The sequence below is a fragment of the Octopus bimaculoides genome, chromosome 16 (genome assembly GCF_001194135.2).
Source record: "Octopus bimaculoides isolate UCB-OBI-ISO-001 chromosome 16, ASM119413v2, whole genome shotgun sequence".
Lineage (NCBI taxonomy): Eukaryota > Metazoa > Mollusca > Cephalopoda > Octopoda > Octopodidae > Octopus > Octopus bimaculoides.
Window position 1 is genome coordinate 36,693,932 of NC_068996.1, and position 22,425 is coordinate 36,716,356.

A 22,425-nucleotide genomic window follows, 5' to 3' on the forward strand; every position below is an offset into this window, starting at 1 on the left:
CCATCCCTTCCAAAAGACGACTAGTTAAGTTGACATTAATAGGGTTTCAATTCAGAATGTAAAGAGCTGGAAGAAAAACTGCAAAAGCATTTGGTTCAACAATCCAATGACTCATATTGTGATACAAATAATAATCCTTTCTACTTAAGGCACAAGACCCGAAATTTGGGGATAAGGACTAGTTGATCACATCAACCCCAGTGTTTCACTGGTACTTATTTCATTGACCCCGAAAGGATGAAAGGCAAAGTCGACCTTGGAAGAATTTGAACTCACAACGTAGTGACAAGCGAAATACTACAAAGCATTTCGTCCAGTGTGCTAACGATTCTGTCATTTCGCCGCCTTAATAATAATAATAATAATAATAATAATAATAGTAATAATGGTCTCTGATTTAAGCACAAAGCCAGCAGTTTTGAGGGGATGGGGTAAGTCAATTACGTCGATCCTATTATTTGACTGGTGCTTATTGATTAACCTCGAAAGGATAAAAGGCAAAGTTGAGATTGGCAGAACGGAACTCAGAATGCAAAAATGAATGAAATGCTACTAAGTATTTTGTCTGGTGTGCTAATGATTCTGCCAGCTTGCTGTTGCTGCTGCTGCAGAAACAACAACAATCCTTTCTACTGTAGGCACAAAGGCTGAAATGTTGGGGGAAGGGCTACTTGAATACAATGACCCCCAAAAGGAAGAAAGGCAAAGCTGGCCATGGCAGAATCTGATCTCAGAATGTAAAGACAGATGAAATGCCTTGAAACATTTTGTCTGTCTACTGTGCTAACAACTCTGCCAGCTCAATACCTTAATAATAATAGATTTTTGACAATAACTAGCAAATACATAGATAAAAGAAAATATAATAGTTTTTGACCAACTCATGCCAGCAATGTGACAAGCGGATGTAAAATGATGATAATGATGATGATGATGAACCATTTACATTACATAGTAATAAGGCTAAATACCTTGCGTGGTGTCTCCCTGCTAAAGTAACTATAGGCTGAATATTTCAAGTGACACTTATCACCAGTGGTATGATTGGTGATGTCCATTTCTCCATGGTTGTCTACCCACAGACGACCAACAATGATATTATGTACTGTTGTGGTTACCTTTCGCCATGTGTAGTGGTCACCAGTCTTAGTGAACTCAAGATGGCTGATACCTGTAATGAGAAAATTTACAACTTTTATAAATGACTTCATGGCATTTAATTATTATCATTTATTATTATAAAGGACAATCATTTGTACACTCTAGAACTCACCCACCTGCCCCACTATCATTTCTCCAGATACAACTACAGTTAACTCTTAATCCTTTAGCATTTAAACAGGCCATATCTGACCCAAATAGTCTGCCTGTTTTAGAGTCAAACTGGACAGATCTGGCCTCTAACAACTACCCTATAATGTCATCCTAAAAATAAACAAACACATCATTGACATTTTAAAGCTGTGAGATAATGCATGATTAATTCAGAACAATGTGACTAAATAAAAATTACACTTGACAGAGTAATCTGAATGCTTAAGGGTTAAAGACACTTTCTATGTTTTTATATTTATAGCAGGGATTTTTCTAAAACAATTTTTAACATTTATGATACCAACCCATCGGAGACGACCACCTCTGATTTCAAGATTCAAGATCAATCAGTTTTAAAGTGTTCATATTCAAATTAAAATTATAACATCATAATTTTATGTAAGAAAATTACTGTTTTACAAATTGGCTTAATCTACCAATTAAACTAATATAAAAGTTGGTTAAATCTCTCAAAAATTCATTATCCTTTTCAGAATTAACCAAAAACACATACTTGGGCTGTATATTTCATTACAATTAAAAGTCTGTAAATGGTTAACAGCAATGGTATTGAGACTAAAGATATTTTATTCATCAGTTCTCTACTATGAGAATTTTTGTTTTTTTAATTAACTAATTGATTACACAGTTATGTTTATACAGTTCTATATTTAAGAGATGAGGAATTATTTACATCATATACATGTGACAGATATTTGTCCTCATCTGTTTGTTGTTAACACAACATTTCGGCTGATATACCTCCCCAGCCTTCATCAGGTGTCTTGGGGAAATTTCGAACTTGGGTTCTAATTTCTAAAGTATTTTTCGATATTATTAATATTATTATTATTCAGGTCACTGCCAGGAATAATAATAATAATAATAATAACAACAACAGCAACAACATCGAAAAATACCTTAGGAATGAGAACCCATGTTCGAAATTTCCTCCAAGACACCTGATGAAAGCTGGAGGGTATATCAGCCAAAACGCGTTAACAACAAACAAGATGAGGACAAATATCTGTCAAATGTAAATAATGTACAGTTATGTTCCTTCCAAGGATTAGCACTAACTGCTACCCCATTCCCCTTAACAGTGTTTGAAACTTGTATAACAGTTGGATCTGACCCCAATGTTTTGCCACATAGTAATCACAAGTTGATCATGTGAGCGAACCCAATTTCAGTCCAACCAATGGCAGTTGTTCACGTGATAATCCGGTTGCATGACTAGAACCTTCTGCCTACAAATGCAGCTCATTTGAGCGTGTAAACTTTAGAGTGATCTGATCCTTGGTAGGTTTCACTCTTGACACACAGCTGTTTTCACACCTACATATTTAACCTTATGCAACACACCATAACATCTCAGCAACAAGAATATGCATTTATATGTAAAAATTAGCCCGAATGTTGAATTTCTGAAAAAGATTATCTGAACTTGCAATTGATGTCATTTCATCTGAATATTCCTCTTCTTGTATTGCATGAACAATTTTTGTATTAATGTAGCAATAGATAATGTTCATATAATTAAAACAGGTCTTCTCCCTGACTACACTATACTTGCATTAGTCTAAGATTAGAAAATGGCTACTTCAAAGTGGAAGCAGCCTATCAACAACAATGAAATATACCAGATATATAAGGTTTTGGAAAAAAGACTTACCCATGGGTATAATCTGAAGATATTTGCCACGGAATTTGCTCATCATTGTGAACTCCTGCCACAAGCGCCAACCCCTTCCTTCTGTATACTGAGCACACATTGGAGGATGGTGACTTACCTAAATAAAAAAAAAACATCAGTGTTACTGCTAATCTCTTAAGAAACAACTGTTAGTCAACGATAATGTAGTAAAATGCCCCTTCCTCCCTCCCCTTTTTCCTGACACTTCGGCTGCAATAGAATAGTTATGTTATCGGTTCATGGAATGAAAGTATTAGAAAGGCTGTTAAAGAGAATAAAAAGAAAGCAAAGATAGATGAAACACAGTTTGTATTTACAACAGAAAGAGGAACAACGGATGCAATTTTTATTACAAGACAGTTACAGTAAGACAGAGACCTGAGTAACAAATTGGGTTTGTAGTTTTTTATATTTTTACTGCTTAGTCATAGGAAAGGGACAGTGTAACACTCATGATACTTTGTTCTTTTTTAGGGTCTTCAAGACTGGTAAAGTGAAGGGAAGAACTTATCCTTAAACCAAAGACCTGGCCCAAATGCGTGTACCCAAAGCCCAGGTAGTGATGCTAAACTGGTTAATGGATAAAGTTTACCAACCAAGGAGACAGAGCACTGGCTTCAGCAAGTACCTTATGGTATTTGTTTCTAATCTTCTAACAATTCCAGCAATGCATTATTGCAGAATGGTGCTTTATTTTACCGAATTCCAAAAGGATAATAAATAGCAAAGTTGATCTTGTGGGTGCAGAACAAATACCAGAAGGTTTCAGCACGATTGCCCTTCCTAATGCCAATCACTCCAAGAGTGTAGTGAGTGCATTTTATATGCCACTGGCATGGGTGCCATTGACATGATACTGACATTGGCCATGCACTCAAATGGTGCTTTTTATGTGCCACTGGCACAGGTGCCAGTCAGCCGGCACTGGCATCAGCTATAGCTTCAATTCACTTGGCCTTATAGGTCTTCCAAACGTTTGAGGGGTGATTTTTATGTGGCAGTTACACGACATTGAAAAGGGAAAATGAACAAAAACTTCAAAAAATAGTTGAGATAATGTTGTAATCCAATGTTGGACTGTTATATGTGCACTCCAGTATAGTTGTATAGTTAATTAGACGAGTATAATACAACTGTCCATGACTGACTTCTTGACATCACAGTATTTGTAATGTCTAGCACATACCACTTGTGAGGGAGGAGTGTTCTATTATTATTATTATCATTATCCCCATAACATATAATCCCGCCACTCCAAAAAAAAAAATACATGCATGTGTGAGTACATATATGTGCGTGTGTGTATATATATATATATAAATAAATAAATATAAATACAACCTGCTCTGCAAGTGCTCTCCATCCATAATCATCAGTGCGATCACACTCATAAGTCTCTCCAAGCAATGGGTTGAAAGGCTTGCTGGTACGGTTGGTAGTAGTGGAATAAGAAGAGATGGTAAAAGCGGCCACATATGCCATCTGTTCAGCAGATAATTCACAGCGTGCTGCCTGGTCAAGGCACTCAGAATATTCAAAGTCTTCAGTAAGTCGTTGTAACATTGAAAGCGGCTCATTAAAATTAACCTGCCAAGAGAAAATACAAATTAAACATAATTACAATCAAACAGGCTCTATATTTTTGTTTTTGGTCTTTTTTTTTAGGTATAGTAACAAATAAAAAGAACGTGTCAGAGAAAACAGAAGATATGAAACAGTGGTAACACAACTTACAGGCATGGGGATTTTAGAAAGCTCTTTGCCAATACAATTTTTCATAATGCTCCATAAATTCAGACTATAGTTTGGTCGTTCCAATATAGCTTTCCGACGAACCCTTGGGCGTTGTCCTATACTACTTTCACTGATAGAGCTTTGCCTGTTTTTGTCTTGACTGGCATTTCTTCGGTGTGAACATTTAGCACCATCTTTCTGTAAGACAAGATGTACAGATTGAGAGAGAGAGAGAGAGAGAGAGAGAGAGAGAAAGAGAGAGAGAAAGAGAGAGACAGAGAGAAATATATAGCTACAAGGTTGATTACTACAATATATAATCATCATCACAACATTCTTTCATGAACTCTATAAAAGTTTACAGAAATCATCATCATTATCAACAACACCTAACATCGGGTTTTCTTTGGTAGCATGGGTTGGATGGCTTGACAGGAACTGGCAAGGCCAGAGACCGCACCAGGTTCCATAGTCTGTTTTGACTTGGTTTTTATGGCTGGATGCCCTTCCTAATGCCAACCACTTTACAGAGAGAACTGGGTGCTTTTTACGTGGCACCAACAACCACATCAATGCTTTTTACATGGTGCCTTGGGTTTAGGCCATCAAATCTTTTGTGGTAGGAAGGTCTTTCTGAGTACAGCAATTCACTGTATATCTCACCAAATACACACATGCATAAATAAAACTCTCAAAAGTTTATTTCATATTTTAAGTATCCTCAGTGATCATGATAAGTCTTTTTTAGAAATCTGTAATCCTCCATTTACGTAATCCTTTCCAATCAGTCAGTATTGACTGTTATCATCAAAGACAAGTCTTTGATGATAACACTTCCTTGCACTAATTGATTAATTTGACAAGGAATGAGGAGCAAATGATTTATGTTACCCAGTGGTGGTGGTGGTGGTGGTGGTGGTAGTGGGGATAAGGAGGACGAACCTGCACATTTTAAACTCTGAGATTTAAAAAAATCAAATATAAATATTAAAAAGCAGATTTAAGATCATTATGGTTTAATATCTGTTTTCTACGCTGGCATGAGCCGGATGGTTTGACAAGAGCTGACCAGACTCCAATTGTCTGTTTTGGCATGGTTTCTATAGCTGGATGCCCTTCCCAATGCCAATCATTTTACAGAAAGTACTGGGTACTTTTTTACATGCTACTGGCATGGGTGCTTTTATGTGACACCAGCACAAGTGCATTTTACAGGTCACCAATATGAGTGCATCTTATGTTGCACTGGCACAAATGCACTTTATATGCCATCAGTACAAGTGCACTTTATGTGGAACCAGCACGAGTGCATTTTATGAGACACCAGCACAAGTGCATCTTATTGGCACTGACACAAATGCATGTTACACAATGCATTTTTTTAATGATACCAATTTTTATAACCTTCCAACAGACATAAATGTAGCAAAGAAAGATGTTTACAGTTCTTGTAGAATCTTTCTAACTTGGACTAATATTCTGCAGAAAATATCAGAAAAACGGTCAATACTTACTGAAGTTGTCCTCTTAGGTGAAGATTCTGATTTAGCACAAACAACTCTAGCCTCTTTGGTATTATCTTCCCCATCTGATTCTGATGAACTTTGTGGCTCAAGGACTTGATCCAAACTGTCAATGCTAACACCACTGCCAGTTCTCCTGGAAACAACAGATATGATAATAAATAGAAAGGTTTTAATATATCTTACCCCATGCTCTATACCAGTGCTCCACAACCAGTATGCCATGGAACACTGGTGTGCCATGAGACAATGCTAGGTGTGCCGCAGTGTAACTTGAATATAATTTTTTTTCCCTATACTTTTAGTTATATCTTTAGTTCAAGTGTGCTGCAGAAAATTGAATGGAATATAAGTGTGCCATAAGTGAAAAAAGGTTGCAGGGCACTGAATTATACCAACAAACTTTGAAAAGATCTGTGACTAATTTATAGCTAAGAAAGTTTAATAGCTATATTAGCAATACCATAATATATTGCAGTATTAGGAATATCATGGTATCAAGTATAATATATGATGGTACAAAATATAATTATATGACACTGATACAACCAGACTATCAGATTCAGTTATATTTCACTGGTTATAATGTTTTTCTTCGTGTTGTATGCCACTCTGTAGGTAGCCAGGCAAATGCACATAGATAGTCAATCTTATGTTTGAGATCCCCACACACATGCATAGGCCAAACACTGCCATCATGTGCATTTATTCAGCTTTAAGAAATTCTCGCTGTTTCTCCTCCATGTAACATGAGTTAAGCATGTCTGCAAATTTAGCTGTTAGCACACATGTAAATAGTTGGTACTCTTGCAAGTTATTCAATGAGAAAGGAGTACCTAGTTTCTATTTACTGCGGTTTTTAGACACTGGGAATATGATTTTATTAACACATGTATGCTCATAAAAAAAAATGAAGTCCTAAAATTTGACTATTTAGATTAAATGTTATAGTATGCTTTCACAATGTGGAAAAGAAGGACAGTGTGCAAAACTGTTAGCTACAGGTGTTGACTACCTAATGAACATTTCGTATGCTCAGTCAGATGCTTCTCGGTGAGTTCGTGTCCAAACAAGTAGGAGCAGGTTTTGTGTTGCGAAAACTCAACCAGGGGTATATATGGGTTAAGTAGTTACCAAGTCTCTCCAATTAATTAATACTCCTTTACCAGTGATTTTGTCATTCAGACCCAGGTCAATCTCCATCAAGCAACACTTAAAATCAAAGCTGTTGCAATCATGATCAATCTTCTGGGTTTTTGTACAGTGAGAATTACATTGTCGAATGTGTCTGAGGATGAGAGAGGTGGGGTAGGATTTTAGCTGCTATATTTAGAAAATCAAGCAACCACATAGAGGCTTCTTCATAAGAGATGTTTCAATAATGTTGCACATATTTGCAGGCAGAACTGCCACTAATTGAAATTTTTTTTTTTTTTTTCAATAAATTTATTTCTTTACAGCGTCTTGTGAAACAACTGTTATTACTAATATTATAAACACCATCATTATTATCACCACCACTAACAACAACAACAACAATAATACCACAAGCACCTACAACATCTTGTACAAGTATTACGATTACTAAAAATAATGAGTTCCAAGTTTGGCAGCAGGCCACAAATTTTGAGGAGTGGTGTAAGTCAATTTAAACAACTCCCAGAAGCCAACCCCAGCATGATTTCAACTGACAAGAAACATAATACTACTAGGAGGCATTTACTCCACTACATTACTGTTTCTGACAACTACTAAATGGTGATAACAACAACAACAACAACAACAACAATAACAATATTGTTAACAATAAATATATCACTTTTAAACCCTCTTCATATTCAAAAATCCAATTTTGTTTGCTAAACATTGCTAATGTAAACTTCCGGTAACACATTCGTTTGTGTCATTCTAGAAAAAGCATGTCTTCAGTATTGTGTACATAAAATCGTAGTGATGGTTGTGGTGGTGGTGGTGAAAAGAATAGTAGAGAGAGAGAAATCTGGTTACAAACCTATGAGTTTTGTCATATGGAAGCGCCACACTGAATTCTTCAACTTGATGTTCAACTGCTTCAAAGAATTCATCTTCATCAGATGACTGGGGAACTAATAACAGATATGAAAAAAAAAAAAAATTACAAATATAATAATAATAATAATAATAATAATAATGATAATCATGGTTTCAAATTTTGGCACAAAACCAATAATTTTAAAGGTAGGTGGGTTTGAGTCAATTACATTAACCCAAGTGTTCAATGTACTTATTAAATAGATCCTGAAAGGATGAAAGATAAAGTTGACCTTGGTGGAATTTGAGCTCAGAACAAAAGATGGACAAAATGCTGCTGAGCATTTTACCCGGCATGCTAACAATTCTGACAGTTTGCCACCTTAATAATAATAATAATAATAATTATAATGGTTTCAAATTTTGTCACAAGGGCAGCCATTTTGGGAGAGGGGATAAGTTGATTATGTTGACCCCTGCTGGTATTTAATTATTGACCCAGAAAGGATGAAAGGCAAAGTCTATAGTGGTAGAATTTGAACTCAGAATGTAACAATAGGTGAAATACCGTTAAGCATTTTATCCAGCATGCTAATGATTCTGCCAGTTCTAACAACAATAGTAATTTATTTGCTGCAAAGACAATAGCTGGGAATACATTAAAATCAATTATATGCAAAAGAGAAAAAAGACATGAAAAACAAGTGTGCCACAGGAATGGAACAAAGGGTCTCAAATATGGATACAATCATCTTGAATGAATAAGGGTACTCCATAAGTCCCTGATTACCTTAACTTCTAAAGGTAAATACTTTGTGCGTTCTGCAACTAATATATAACTATATACGTTTTGTTGCTTCGCTAAATTTTCTTTGAGAACAATTCGGTCTTAGTAGACATATTACATGTGATCTTCTTCTAGCACATTAACAGTCCACCTAGTGGTCTCCTTTATATATATATATATATATATATATATACATACACACACACATATATATACACACACACACTGGAAGTAGAACCATTTATATGGGCCATATTCCCATTCTTGCCCTCCAACTTCATTCTCTTCTCTTAAGAAGTTGATAAGAGCTTAACCAAAGAGTGAAGTCACCAGACAGTGGACAGCTGTCTCTCACTTCAGGCCAAAGTAAAACTGTTTTATGTCAGATTTTCCACACTAGCATGGGTTAGATTAATACGTGTTATTGAAGTAATGTTTTTATATGTGGAAGCCCTTCCTGTCACAAACTTTTACCTGTTTTATAAGTGAAGAAGTTTTCATTCCATTTATCTTTGAAAGACCAAGTATATCAGAAGATTTGTTGAAAGTGTAACTCAACAAACACCATTGCTTATGGCTCAGTAATTTTCAGTGAAGTGCAGAATGTAAACAATTACATACATACACACACACACACACACACACGATGGGCTTTGTACAGTTTCTGTCAATTGAATTCACTCTCAAGGCATTAGTTGGCCCAGAATTATGGCAGAAGACACTTTTGTCCAGAGTACCACACAATGGAACAATATGTGAGGAGTGTGCTGCCAAATTCATTCCATACTAGACTGGGATTTATTATATCAACTCCCTAATAGGGTGAAAATTCAAAACCAACTTCTGTGTTTTTTCAACCAAGAATGTAAAGATGTATAATTAAATAGAGGAAGACATTGTCTACCAATCTGCCAACAGCATCAACTACTACCACTATCAATATTTTCTAGAACAGGAACACAAAATTTTGGGGTGGGGAATAATAGATTAAACCTTTAGAATTTAAACCAGCCACATCCAGCTTCTCACACTAAACCTACAATGTTCATTTCTAATATCCTGCATGAACATGTCTAACCATGGTGAAATATCATCTTGCTTGGAAACCAGATGCCCATCCTATCTTGTGACAGGATGGGCATCTGGTTGTAGAAAACTTGTCTCAAATTTTGTCTGACCCATACAAACACACAAAAAAAATGGTCATATGATGATGATGATGAGGCTATGTATAATGAAATCACTTGAACTTCAAGGGGACTATAGTACCTAAATGTATTATCATAAAGCATATGAACCTTCCTAAAAAAACCTAAGTGGGTTGTGGAATGAATATGATCTCCCACATGATCAAACTACAAAACATGACTGAATAATAGTGAAAACCAGCAATATCTGTTTGTTTGGAGATGAACTAATGATCCAAAAAATGTTCCAAAAACTTCATAAGACACTGGAAATAGGATAGCCATAAATGTTGAGATTAGATGGTGAAAACTATGTTAGTCACTGAGTTGAAGAAATCTTAACTCTTGTGTTACCATACCCCTGTTAAAATACATTACCTTTGTTTCAATTGACGTTGAAAATAATGAAGAATTTGGTAAAATGTCATTACTAAGCTGGCGTTTGAAGCATAAATTAACACAATTTTGATGGAAGATTTTAATTTAGATCACTTTAAGCATCTTGTTATCAAATTTCGATTGAAATATACTACCACATGTATCTGAGTATGTGTGTGTGTCTGTGTGTGAGTGTATACATGTGTGTCTTTATATTTGTCTGGCCACAGCTTGACAGCTGGTGTTGGCTTGTTTTCAACCTTGTACTTTAGCAGTTCAGCAACAGAGACCAATAAAATAAATAGTGATTACAATAAAAATAAATAAATACTGGGGTCAATTTGTTCAACTAATTACTTCAAGGATGTGTCCCAGCATGGCCACATTCCAATGAGTGAAACAAGTAAAAGACAAAAGTGCCTTCTACGAAACCCTTGAGTTAGCTAAAACTGTTTGAATGGAATTCAATAGAAACTATACTGAAACTATACACACAATTGACACTCCAACAGTTATGATGACAAGTGTTCCAGTTGATTCAATCAATGGAACAGCCTACTGACGTAGTTCTCAGAGAAATTCAGCGTGGCACAGAATGTGACAAGGATGGCCGTTTGAAAAACAGGTACAATGCATTTTTGACAGCTCAGTGAACTGGAGCACACAACAAAACAAATAATCATAAAGGCTGTTAATTTAAGGTGCTGGAATACTCACTAACTATAACAGCCAACAGCTCAAACTTTATTGCAGCTACTGGGCAAAACACAACAATACTGTTTGCCTCAATCTGTCTGACTGACAAAACAGGTTCCACTTCTATGTCCCAAGAATAGTAAAATATGAGGAGTGAAGAATGGCATAGGCTGGTGAGAGACGACTAAAACAATGAATATATATACACACACACACATATATATATATATATATATATATATATATATATATATGACAACAAAAACCTACCCAAATAAAAGATATTAAATACATTGTTTTGATAATTTTTTTTCCTGATTTGGTTTTTGAAGGTGGGCAGATTAGGTATTTAGAAATAACAAACTGGTCTAACTACATTCTCACAACAATGTTATTTCTTTAAGAGCTATTTTTGTGCCTGAGTAGAGAAAAAACCCCCCCAAAAACAAAACAAACAAAAAATTGTCTATAAAGCAAATAATCCTAAAACAATGTGCAATATTATATTATTAACCACTTTCGAAGTGTGTGTGTGTGTGTGTGTATATATTTAAAAAGAATGAATGGAAAAGAAATGTGTATTGAAAGGGAGGGTGAAAATAATGGTTTACATAGCATAAGTCACAAAATTATATATGTATGAGTGTATATATAAATACATATATATATATATATATATATCATTTTATATAATTATATATAATGCTGTGACTTCTGCTTGCAAACCTTATATATATATATATACATACATATACATACATATACATATATATATATATATATATATATATATATATATATATATATATATATATATATGTATGCAAGCTATAGTAAACTAAGTAGCAGTCAAAATTAGCCCTGTTGCATTAGACTGGCAAACAGCCAATGTCACAAACTAATTGGTTGGATGACTTTACAGAGAGAGATTCTTTGAGTGCCATAACACTGAACAGCAAAATTAGTCCAATGAGGCAAAACCATAAACAATATCATACATAAGCAGCCATTATTGATAATAAATCTTAAAACTTACAAAAAACATTGTGCAAAATACGGCAATATTTGCCTGGCCATGCAGAGAAAAATGGTGCATATGAAAGTTGTACATGTGTAGATTAAAGAAGTTCATTTTACAACTACATGGTCGCAAGTCTGACTTCAATGTCAGACAAATTGGGAAACCCTATACTATAGTTATGGATTAGACGATAACTTTTGAGTGGAGTTTGGTAGGTGAAAAATACACATATGCATGCATGCACATATATGTGTGTGTGTATGTGCACACATACATGCATGTCCATGGCTATGTTTTTTGTTTTCTAAAGAGTTTACATCTGTGTCTTGATAGGCTCCATAAATTATTGGTTGATAACATAAATACGAACACTGACATAAGTATTAATGGGTTGATACAATGGATTAAACTCTTGAGGGTGGTGCCTTAACATGCTGCAGTTCAGTGACTGATACTAGTAAAAGAATAAAAGAATACACACACACCTGTGGGTATATATATGTGTGTGTGTGTGTGTGTGTGTGTGTGTGTGTGTATACGTGAATGTTTGCACATGTTATTTTAATGCCAACTGTTCCCTGGACAGGTCAGAGTTTTCTATGGCCTGATGCCCTCTCTGACACCAACCTTCACCCATCTCCAATTAAGGTGATAACCACCACCACCACCACCACTTTCTGGCACAAAAAAAAAAAAAAAAAAAAAAAAAAAAACTGGCCTGGATGTGTTTATGTGGAGAACTGGAAACAAATGGTGTTTGAATCAGCCTTTTGTTTACCATCAGAGAGCACATGTGAAGATGAGAAAAAATTAAAAACACACACACACGCATAAATATATACACGTTTTCACACACATATATACAACATGTATCAAGGCACAGGGGGCAGTGGTTGGATTGTTGGGATCATGATAAGGCCATTGGTTCAATTTAATTCACGAGTGCAGAAGACAAAACCCCTAGTACTATGCAGGGACAATGATCCCTGAACTATGTGGTTACATAGTGAAAGTTTAATTGTACAGCTATGTGTGTGCCTATCCATACACACCATCTCTCTCTCTCTCTCTCTCTCTCTATTGTATGTCTACTCAGATCCCCCATCAAGATGTCCCACTGCAGCAACTCGCAGACGTGTTGCTCTCATCTGACCTCAAGAACCTATGTGATCTTTTGACTCTCAAACTTAGAGAGACTGAGATGTTTCTGAAGAAGAGGAGACCCAAAAGTGGACCCTAGGCAACAGTGATACCTCATTCGAAATTTACAAACACAGCCCTGGTATCTTCAGAGTGCTGGTGAGTGTAGTATAGTAGACAGGGAAAAAAAGAAACCACATTGCACACGCATACGCACACACAAACCACCCTTATCGGTCATAAGATAAGTGCTTTATCGTGACTAAGAGTTGATTTGACACTCTTATTTCTAGCAATGTTGGTGCGAACTAGTACCCCAGTCACTTTAGTCACATATATAGTTCTGCCTTTTGGTTGTAAATTGCAAATAAGCCATCTTTATCAAATATATATATATATATATATAAAAATGGTGTAAAAGTTAAAGACTACTTGTCTCAGGGGCAGCCTTTTGCTATCTATCAAAGAAGATTTTTCAACCCAATATTTACATATTATTTATAACTCTAAATGCTTTGAGATCCACTCTTCCAAAAACCAATTATCTCATGTTCCCTCGAATGATTATTAATTCTTATGACAATACATGCATGCTTACACACACACACACACACACACACACACACACAGTGTACTTTTCTGTGATGGTAAAATCAAGAAATAGTACTCCATCTGGTGAGAGATAAATATTATTAAATAAACACAATAGTAGCACATAAAAACCATATATTGTGTTTATTCAAGAACTTCTTTCCTTACATATAAAATACACCATAACATGAAAGAATGATTATGACAGGCGTCTTCGGAAAGACTGCTGGTTTAATGTTGTCTGTGATTGATTACATTACTGAAGAACAACAAGCACAAACTGAAACTCCTCCCGACTTTTGGGACGTTAAATGCTCATCTATAGTATATTGTAACAGCCATTTGTCAAGAGATGAGAGGAACAGAAATTAATTGAAATGATAACATGCAACCAAAACGGCCTACTTCTTTTAAAGAAAATAAAAGTACAAGACACTTAAGAAAAGATTGGGCAGCTGAATAGTATGAATAGGTCACCCATCAGCGATGACTTTATGAGAGATTATCCTAGCTGCAGATGAGTTACAAACAAAATTCCCTGAAATATGAACTTTGAGGGATAAATTAGAAGCTTTGTCATTATCAAAAATAATAAAAAAACAATGGATTATCAATATTGATTTCAAATTTTAACACAAGGCCAGCAATTTCGGGGGTGGGAGTAAGTCGATTAAATCAACCCCAGTGTTCAACTGATACTTGTTTTATTGACCCTGAAAGGACGAAAGGCAAAACTGACCTCAGAACATGAAGATTGATGAAATGCCAGTAGGCATTTTGCCCAGTGTGCTAATGATTCTGCCAGCTCATCACCTTTATCAACATTAAGTTAGTTTGCATTATATGCACCAATTGTACATTGTAGAAGGTGGTGAATTGGCAGAAACATTAGCACGCCTTGTTTGTCCCTTCTCTGTTTAGCCCCTTGTGGGTAATAAAGAAATGAGAAATAAGAAACATTAGCACACCGAGCGAAATGCTTAGCGGTATTTCGTCTGTCTTTACATTCTGAGTTCAAATTCCACCGAGGACGACTTTGCCTTTCATCTTTTCCGGGTTGATAAATTAAGTACCAGTTGCGTACTGGTGTCGATCTAATAAACTGGCCCCCTCCCCCAAAATTTTGGAGAAAAGAATTGTACATTGTAGCATCAAAAGCCATACTATCAAGGTTATTGATGTTTTCCCCCAGGATTGTTTAAAGTCATTCTAGAATGGAAGAATATAAAATGTGAATAAGCAGCTTAACTGTGATGCAGTACAGTTAAATGAACATGGAGTGAGTACTTTGCAAAGATCTCTTTGATATCATCAGAGACTCTCTTATCATTTGTTATTAAAAAATTGGAAAAAAAAAAAAAAAAAAAAAAAAAAAAAAAAAAAAGAAATATTATTATTTGTAAATCTTTCAACAAGAGACATTCAGTAACAGTACTTTTAAGTAAAGATTATTTGCCAACATAATGTGGCAGTCCTGTTTGAGACGAATATTACTGTTGTATAGCCCCAGGAAACACTGTCTCCAGCTGGTTATACAACACAATATCTGTGATTTGGTCTCTCCTACATGTCATCTTCCAGAAAAGGAAGTTGATGTTTCACAGAGTAGCTTTTGGTATTCTGTTGCAGAAAGGGGATAGAGAGAGCGAGGGAAAAAAATGTACCAGATTGAGTGCAGTAACATGAGCAACACTTGTCCCTAAAAACAAGAAATGTTGGTGGGGCAAAAAAAAAAAACAAAAAAAAAACTGCCATTCCCCTAGTATACTTAACCTTTTAGCATTTAAACCAGCCAAATTTGACCCAAACATTCCACCTGTTTTATATTCAAACTTGCTAGATCAGACCTTTCACACCTACCTTACAGTATCATTCTAAAAATATACAGTCACATCATTGAAATATGCTTTCAAGATCTGTTTAATGGAAGCAGTGGCACAAGGTTAATACAGAAAGCCCATTGGATATTGCATCATATCACTCAGAAAACATATACTGAACAGTACAGGGAGAAATAAGTTATACCATATATATGTACATAAAAGTGAAGGTAATAATGTCATGATATCAGGTGAAAAACTCCTGAATAGGTGCTCTCAGTGTATAGCTATTCCATGTGAACCAAAAGGATGACTTGACTGACCAACTTGAACAGAAAATTAAAGAAGTAATCATCATAACAGCAGAAAGTTGTGCATGGCTACATATTTTGCAAGCTAGAAAATAACACCATTAACAGGAATAGTAGTCTCTCCTGGACCTGAGATACATAAATAACATGCCTCCATTAGAAACAAGGATGCTTCCAAATGGGTGGAAGAAGGTGAGCTGGTAGAATCATTACTGCACTGGACAAAATTTCTCCTGGTTCTTTTAATTCTGAGTTTGAATTCCACTGAGATCAACTTTGTTTTTCATTCATTCAGGGCCAATAAAGTAAGTACCAGTTGAGCACTGGGAGGCAATGTACAGCAATCTCCATCTTAAGTATGCAACTTAAACCTAACCGCTTGTGCATGCTTAGCTGGTAGGTGCATACATAGCAACAGCAGTAGCAAATCAGCTGCGCACATGTAAAAAGCACCATCTGAATGTGGTCAATGCCAGTGCCCCCGGCTGGCTCCCGTGCTGGTGGCATGTAAAAAGAACCATCCAAATGTGGTTGATGCCAGTGCCCCCTGACTGGCTTCCATGCTAGTGGCATGTAAAAAAGCACCATCTGAACGTGGTCGATGTCAGTGCCCCCAACTGGCTCTCTTGCTGGTGGCATATAAAAAATACCATCTGAATGTGGTTGATGCCAGTGCCGCTGACTGGGTTCCGTGCCAACAACATGTAAAAAGCACCATCTGAACATGGTTGATGCCAGTGCCACCTGGCTGGCTCCCATGCTGGTGGCATGTAAAAAGTACCATCTAAATGTGGTTGGTGTCAGTGCCTCCTGAATAGCTCCTGTGCTGGTGGCACGTAAAAAGTACCCACTATATTCTTGGAGTGGTTGGTGCTAGGAAGGGCATCCAGCTGTAGAAACATTGCCAGATCAGATTGGAGCCTGGTGTAGCCCACTGGCTTGCCAGACTTCAGTCAAACCATCCAACCCATGGAAAGCGGACGTTAAACAATGATGATGATGATGGTGATGATGATGAATGAATGTGTGCAGCCAATCACAGCAAGGCTCATGCATGCACACGGTTTTAAATGATATTTGTCATCTTTCCTCTCAGTTTCACAAGATATCACATACCTTGAGCTATTTATTACCTATGTTTGTCAATGTTGCCGTAGAATAAATTGTTGATAAACTTGAGATTCTCGAAAATTCTGCACTTACTTATCTGGCATGCGTACAGTAATCAACTAGATCCTTCCCTAAAACTTATACAGGCGGGTGACCATCAGGATTCAGTTCTCAAACCTCCTTATTTATTGCAGTTCTCAAGGTCATAATAGAAGGGCTGAAGTCCATTGCCTGATGACCTGGTCCTCATAGTTGAATTTGTCAAAGAATTAGAGAAGAAATTCCAAATGTGAAAGCAAAGACTCAAATCAAGAAGTACTAAAGTAAACCTAGTTAACAGGAAGGAATTCAGGACAAGTACTGTCTAGGAAGCAGCCAGGTTTGATTGGCAGGGAAGAAATAGGTAAGAATGACATATTGTGTAACCATTTCACAATACTGGCACACAAGAGATGTAGTGAGATCGCAAGAGAAAAAGGATATGTTGAAGTAATAAATGTGAATAGCTTGTAGTAAAAGCAGTGCTGAATTAACCATTAAGCAAAATAAGCATGTGCTTAGGGCATCAAAGGAAGTGGTGGGGGACACACCACAAAAATGGTAAATGGTTTATGGCACAAAAGAAATCACTTTAAACTTGCTAAAATATCACTCAAAGTGGTTTATATGATTGGAAATCTAATTTCAAAGTGTTCATGGTGTCATAGCGAGGGTCTGATCACAAACTTTACAATTAAAAAAAGTTGGAGAAAACTTTTCAAACATAAATAAAATGTAAGTATACAAAAATAAACATTATTTTCCCTCTTACTGTTTTGTTTCATTTTGAAAAGTAAAAACTTATTTTAGTGTTTATTACTTTTTTATATTTTGAATTACATTCATATGGGAGCACTGAAACCTTTAAATGCTTAGGGCCTCTATGGGTCAAGAGCACCCATAAACTAAATCCTTTCAAATACTCAAAGGACAGACTCCCTAGAAATAGTTAATAGCTTCTGTTGCCAAAGTGGTCTGATTAGTAGTGGACAAGGATGTTCTGAAAGCATTTTAGCCAGTGTAAGTATACAAGTCCTGGGCAAGACTTTTGATTGCATATCATAGTGAGGTGTTGGTGTGGGAGTTCCAGAGTTTTGAGGAGTGTGGAACCATCTCTTAGCCACTACTGTTCCCAGGTCTACTCTGACTCAGAGTAATAGCACTTGTTATGTCCCAGCTATGGGTTAACTAGCATGTGTACCACCAACTTCAAACCTAAGCTACATCTGCTCTGAAAATCAGTGTTAACTTGGTCAGCAAATCCTCTGTGATGGTCGACAATCAATGGCAAGATGAGTTGCTATGGATCATACTATCCCAAAATGTACATGCATGTGATCAGGGACCACATGCAAATTTGTATTCCCACAGAAATTGAACAGGAACTCTATGCTTCAACAACAAATGATGACTATGGCTATGGCTATGACATCCACACTATTCAATGTCTTGTTCTTTCAAAGGGACATTTGTCAAATTTGCAAGCTGGATTTTTGGTTTCAGGCAGAAGCATTACTTTGTCTGCTGGAACGTTGGGGTTGACTGTCAACATTCAGCATTTGTGAAGGACATAGGGAACTCGTTGGTTGGAGCCAGCTCAGCCCAGCCCAAGTACATGTAGACAGGGTGGAAAAGTTCAGGGTGTTATTACCTTTCCTGGCAACAAAGGAATCCTCTCTACTCCTGAAGTGGGAGATTGTATAATAATGAAATAGGGACATGAACGCAGAGGATAGGTCAAGATTGGGAGAAAGAATTGCAGGTAGCTTGCTTCGAATGAGTTGAGGCAAAAATGTGTATTAAGAGAATTAGATGTAGTATGAACAAGAGAAAAATTGAGCCAGTGAAGATAATTGAATAATAAAGTGCCAAATGAACTAAGGATGCACAACCTCATGAAGGAGGTGACAAGTGACTGCAAGAGGGGCTAAATGTTGTGGAGGAGAAGACCTTTATGATCCTTACAAGCATGTGAAAATGACACATACATTGCATATTTTTATATTACTTGATTCAGTTATCAGATTGCAACCATGCTGTAACACCAACTTGAAGGATTTTAGATGAACGAATTGACCCCAGACCATTTATTTTCTTAAAGCCCAGTACTTATTCTTTATTTCTCTTTTGCCAGGTGCTAAGTATTGGGGATGTAAACATGCCAACACCAGTTGTCGAATGGTGTTGGTGTGTTTATATCAAACACAGATGTACACTCACACACACATATGTATGTATGTATATATACAATAGGTTTCTTTTCAGTTTCTGCCTACCAAATCCACTCACAAGGTTTTGGTTGGTCTGAGGCTATAGTAAAAGACACTTTCTCAAGTTGTCATGCAGTGAGACTGAACCCAGAACCATGTGGTTGGGAAGCAAACTTCTCACTACACAGTTGCACCGATGCACATGTGTTTCAAAGCATGTGTATGTGTGTGAACATATGTATACACACATTCTTCACACAGGTTTGTATAGTTAGTAATTCTACTTCACAACCACATTTCCATGTTCAATCCTGCCGAGTGGAACCTTGGGTAAGTGCTGTCTCTTTTAGCCCTCGGGTTGACCAATACTTGGTGAGTGGAATTTGGTAGACGGAAACGGAACAGGAGTCTGTGAAACATCATTTATCACCACCATTACAATAGTTCTAACATCTGCTTTTTAATGCTTGCATGGGGATGATGGAATTCTTTCAGGTACATTATTTATGGGTGGATGCCCTTCTTGTTGTCAATTCGCACGCGTTTCCAAAAACGGTAATATTTCCTTATGATCAGAGGTCTTTTCACAGATGATTGCAAATGAGGGCTGTCAATTGTATGACAGTTATGCTTGTTTATAACTATCATGCAAGCACACAATTATATATACATGCATGTGTAAACAGGCTTCTTTCATTTTCCATGTACCAAATATATATATACACATGTATATACATGAAGAAACATTCAATACATAATGAGTGTATCTCTTTAGGTAATGGGGGTGGATGCCTAGGAACATCCCTGAACAGAAAATATTACAGTTCTCCCTTCATATCATATAGCAGTATAGCATAAGGAGAGATTTGGTTACTATTTCAAGCTTCTTCAATAGCTTTGTTCATACAACATATCTGCAGAATAAAACAGCAAACGGCAGAATTGTTAGTGGGCTGGACAAAATGCTAAGCAGTATTTCATCTGCTGCTACGGTCTGAGTTCAAATTCTGCCAAGGTCAACTTTGCCTTTCATCCTTCTGGGGTTGATAAATTAAGTACCAGTTGCTAATTGGGGTCGATCTCATCGACTGCCCACCCCCTCCCAAAAAATTTTGGGCCTTGTGCCTATAGTAGAAAAGATTATTATTATTATTATTAAGGGAGCAAGCTGGCAAAATGCTTAATAGTATTTCATCTGTCTTTATGTTCTGAGTTCAAATTCCACTGAGACTGACTTTGCCTTTCATCCTTTCAAAATCGATAAATTAAGTACCAGTTGCATACTGGGGTCGATCTAATAGACTGGCCCCCTCCCCAAATATTTCAGGCCTTGTGCCTAGAGTAGAAAAGATCATCATCACCACCACCACCACCACCACCACCATCATCATCGTTATTATTAAGGCAGCAACCTGGCAAAATGCTTAACAACATTTCATCTGTCTTTATGTTCTGAGTTCAAATTCCACTGAGATCAACTTTGCCTTTCATCCTTTCGGGGTCGATAAAGTACCAGTTGAGCACCGGTGGTCAATGTAATCAACCAGCCCCACTCTCTCAAACTTGATGGCCTCGTTCCTAAATTTGAAACCAATATATCTGCAGAATGTCACCTCAGGTCACATTCTGCTTCTAGAAAAGGCAACTTTATATCACTTACAGCCAAAAACAACTAACAGAGTATGAGAGCAACAGAAGCCAGAGTCAATACCACAATACCTTGAACCAGTACAATAGCAATGAAGGTAAGTTAATAAACAATTTTATTTAGCAAGCCACTCCTTTGTGACCACATACCTACAATTAACCATTTAGTTTTTAAACTGACCATATCTGGCCCAATTATTCTACCTGCTTTATGTTCAAATAAGCTAGACTGAGCTAATCATACCTACCCTACAATGTCATTCTAAAAATATACAAACACATCATTGAAACTTTGATTAATTCAAAACAATGTGAATAAATAAGCATCACATTTGACAGAGTAATCTGAATGCTAAAGGGTTAAAGGTGTCTTTACTGAGGAGTTCTACAAATGAATTTCTCTCAAACTACTACCACGAGACTTCTTACACACATGCTCATTCAGCCACATTGTCACTTGATCTGCATGAAATACCAGTTAAATCTCACTTAATTCACTATCATATTATAATGATAGGGACACACTGAATAATATAATGCATCTCCTTGATCAAAATTAGCCAGACGTTAACAACAACAACTAGTGCTGCAGCATGGCCAGTCAAATGGCTGAAACAAGTAAAAGAATAAAAATATATATATATATATATATATATATATATATATATATATGTCATTTAGTAGAAGTAACAGAGTGACTCAAGGTCTGATAGTTTTGTGTGTTGGCACTTATCAAACCCACGAAACTTATGCCGAAGACTGTAAACATCAACAACATCAATGTTCATTTTAAAGAACTTCCAAGTTGACAATGGAAAAGAATTCCAGATGGATGGAAGCAACAAGGGATGGGTGGAGGGACGGTATTGTTGAAGAAGGGAGTGATGGATGGGATCATAAGGTGGGGGTGATGGTGGTGCTTATGCACTACTAGTTAAGTCCAAGGAACAGAGGCCATCAAAGAAACAGTAGAAAGGACAGAATGAGAAAACAGTAGTTTGAGTGTATTGGTGAATAACACCAGGTCAGTCACTCAGGACAAGATGCTTGCAAATGTAACATTACCAACAAGGTCACAGATGTGGGAAGAATGTTCTATTGAGGGTTTTGGATATCTGTGTATTTGTTGCAGCAGTGTTGTTCTGCATGTGGGAGTAGTACTCCACATAAGGTCTAGGATGTTTGTGCATGTGTGTGTTGCAGTTTTGCTG

The 22,425-nt window shown here is 36.5% G+C and overlaps 1 protein-coding gene across 1 annotated transcript in view; it reads right to left on the minus strand.

Annotated features, from left to right (window-relative positions):
* LOC106875634 (oxysterol-binding protein 1) overlaps positions 1–22,425 on the minus strand; it is a 37,755-nt gene that overhangs the window by 6,207 nt on the left and 9,123 nt on the right. The window contains exons 3-8 of the mRNA XM_014923863.2: positions 8,279–8,372; positions 6,259–6,403; positions 4,745–4,942; positions 4,352–4,597; positions 2,990–3,107; positions 972–1,171 (exon numbers count right to left, since the gene is read on the minus strand). Of these exons, the coding sequence (XP_014779349.1) occupies positions 972–1,171; positions 2,990–3,107; positions 4,352–4,597; positions 4,745–4,942; positions 6,259–6,403; positions 8,279–8,372 (1,001 nt within the window). The remainder of the gene's footprint in view (positions 1–971; positions 1,172–2,989; positions 3,108–4,351; positions 4,598–4,744; positions 4,943–6,258; positions 6,404–8,278; positions 8,373–22,425) is intronic.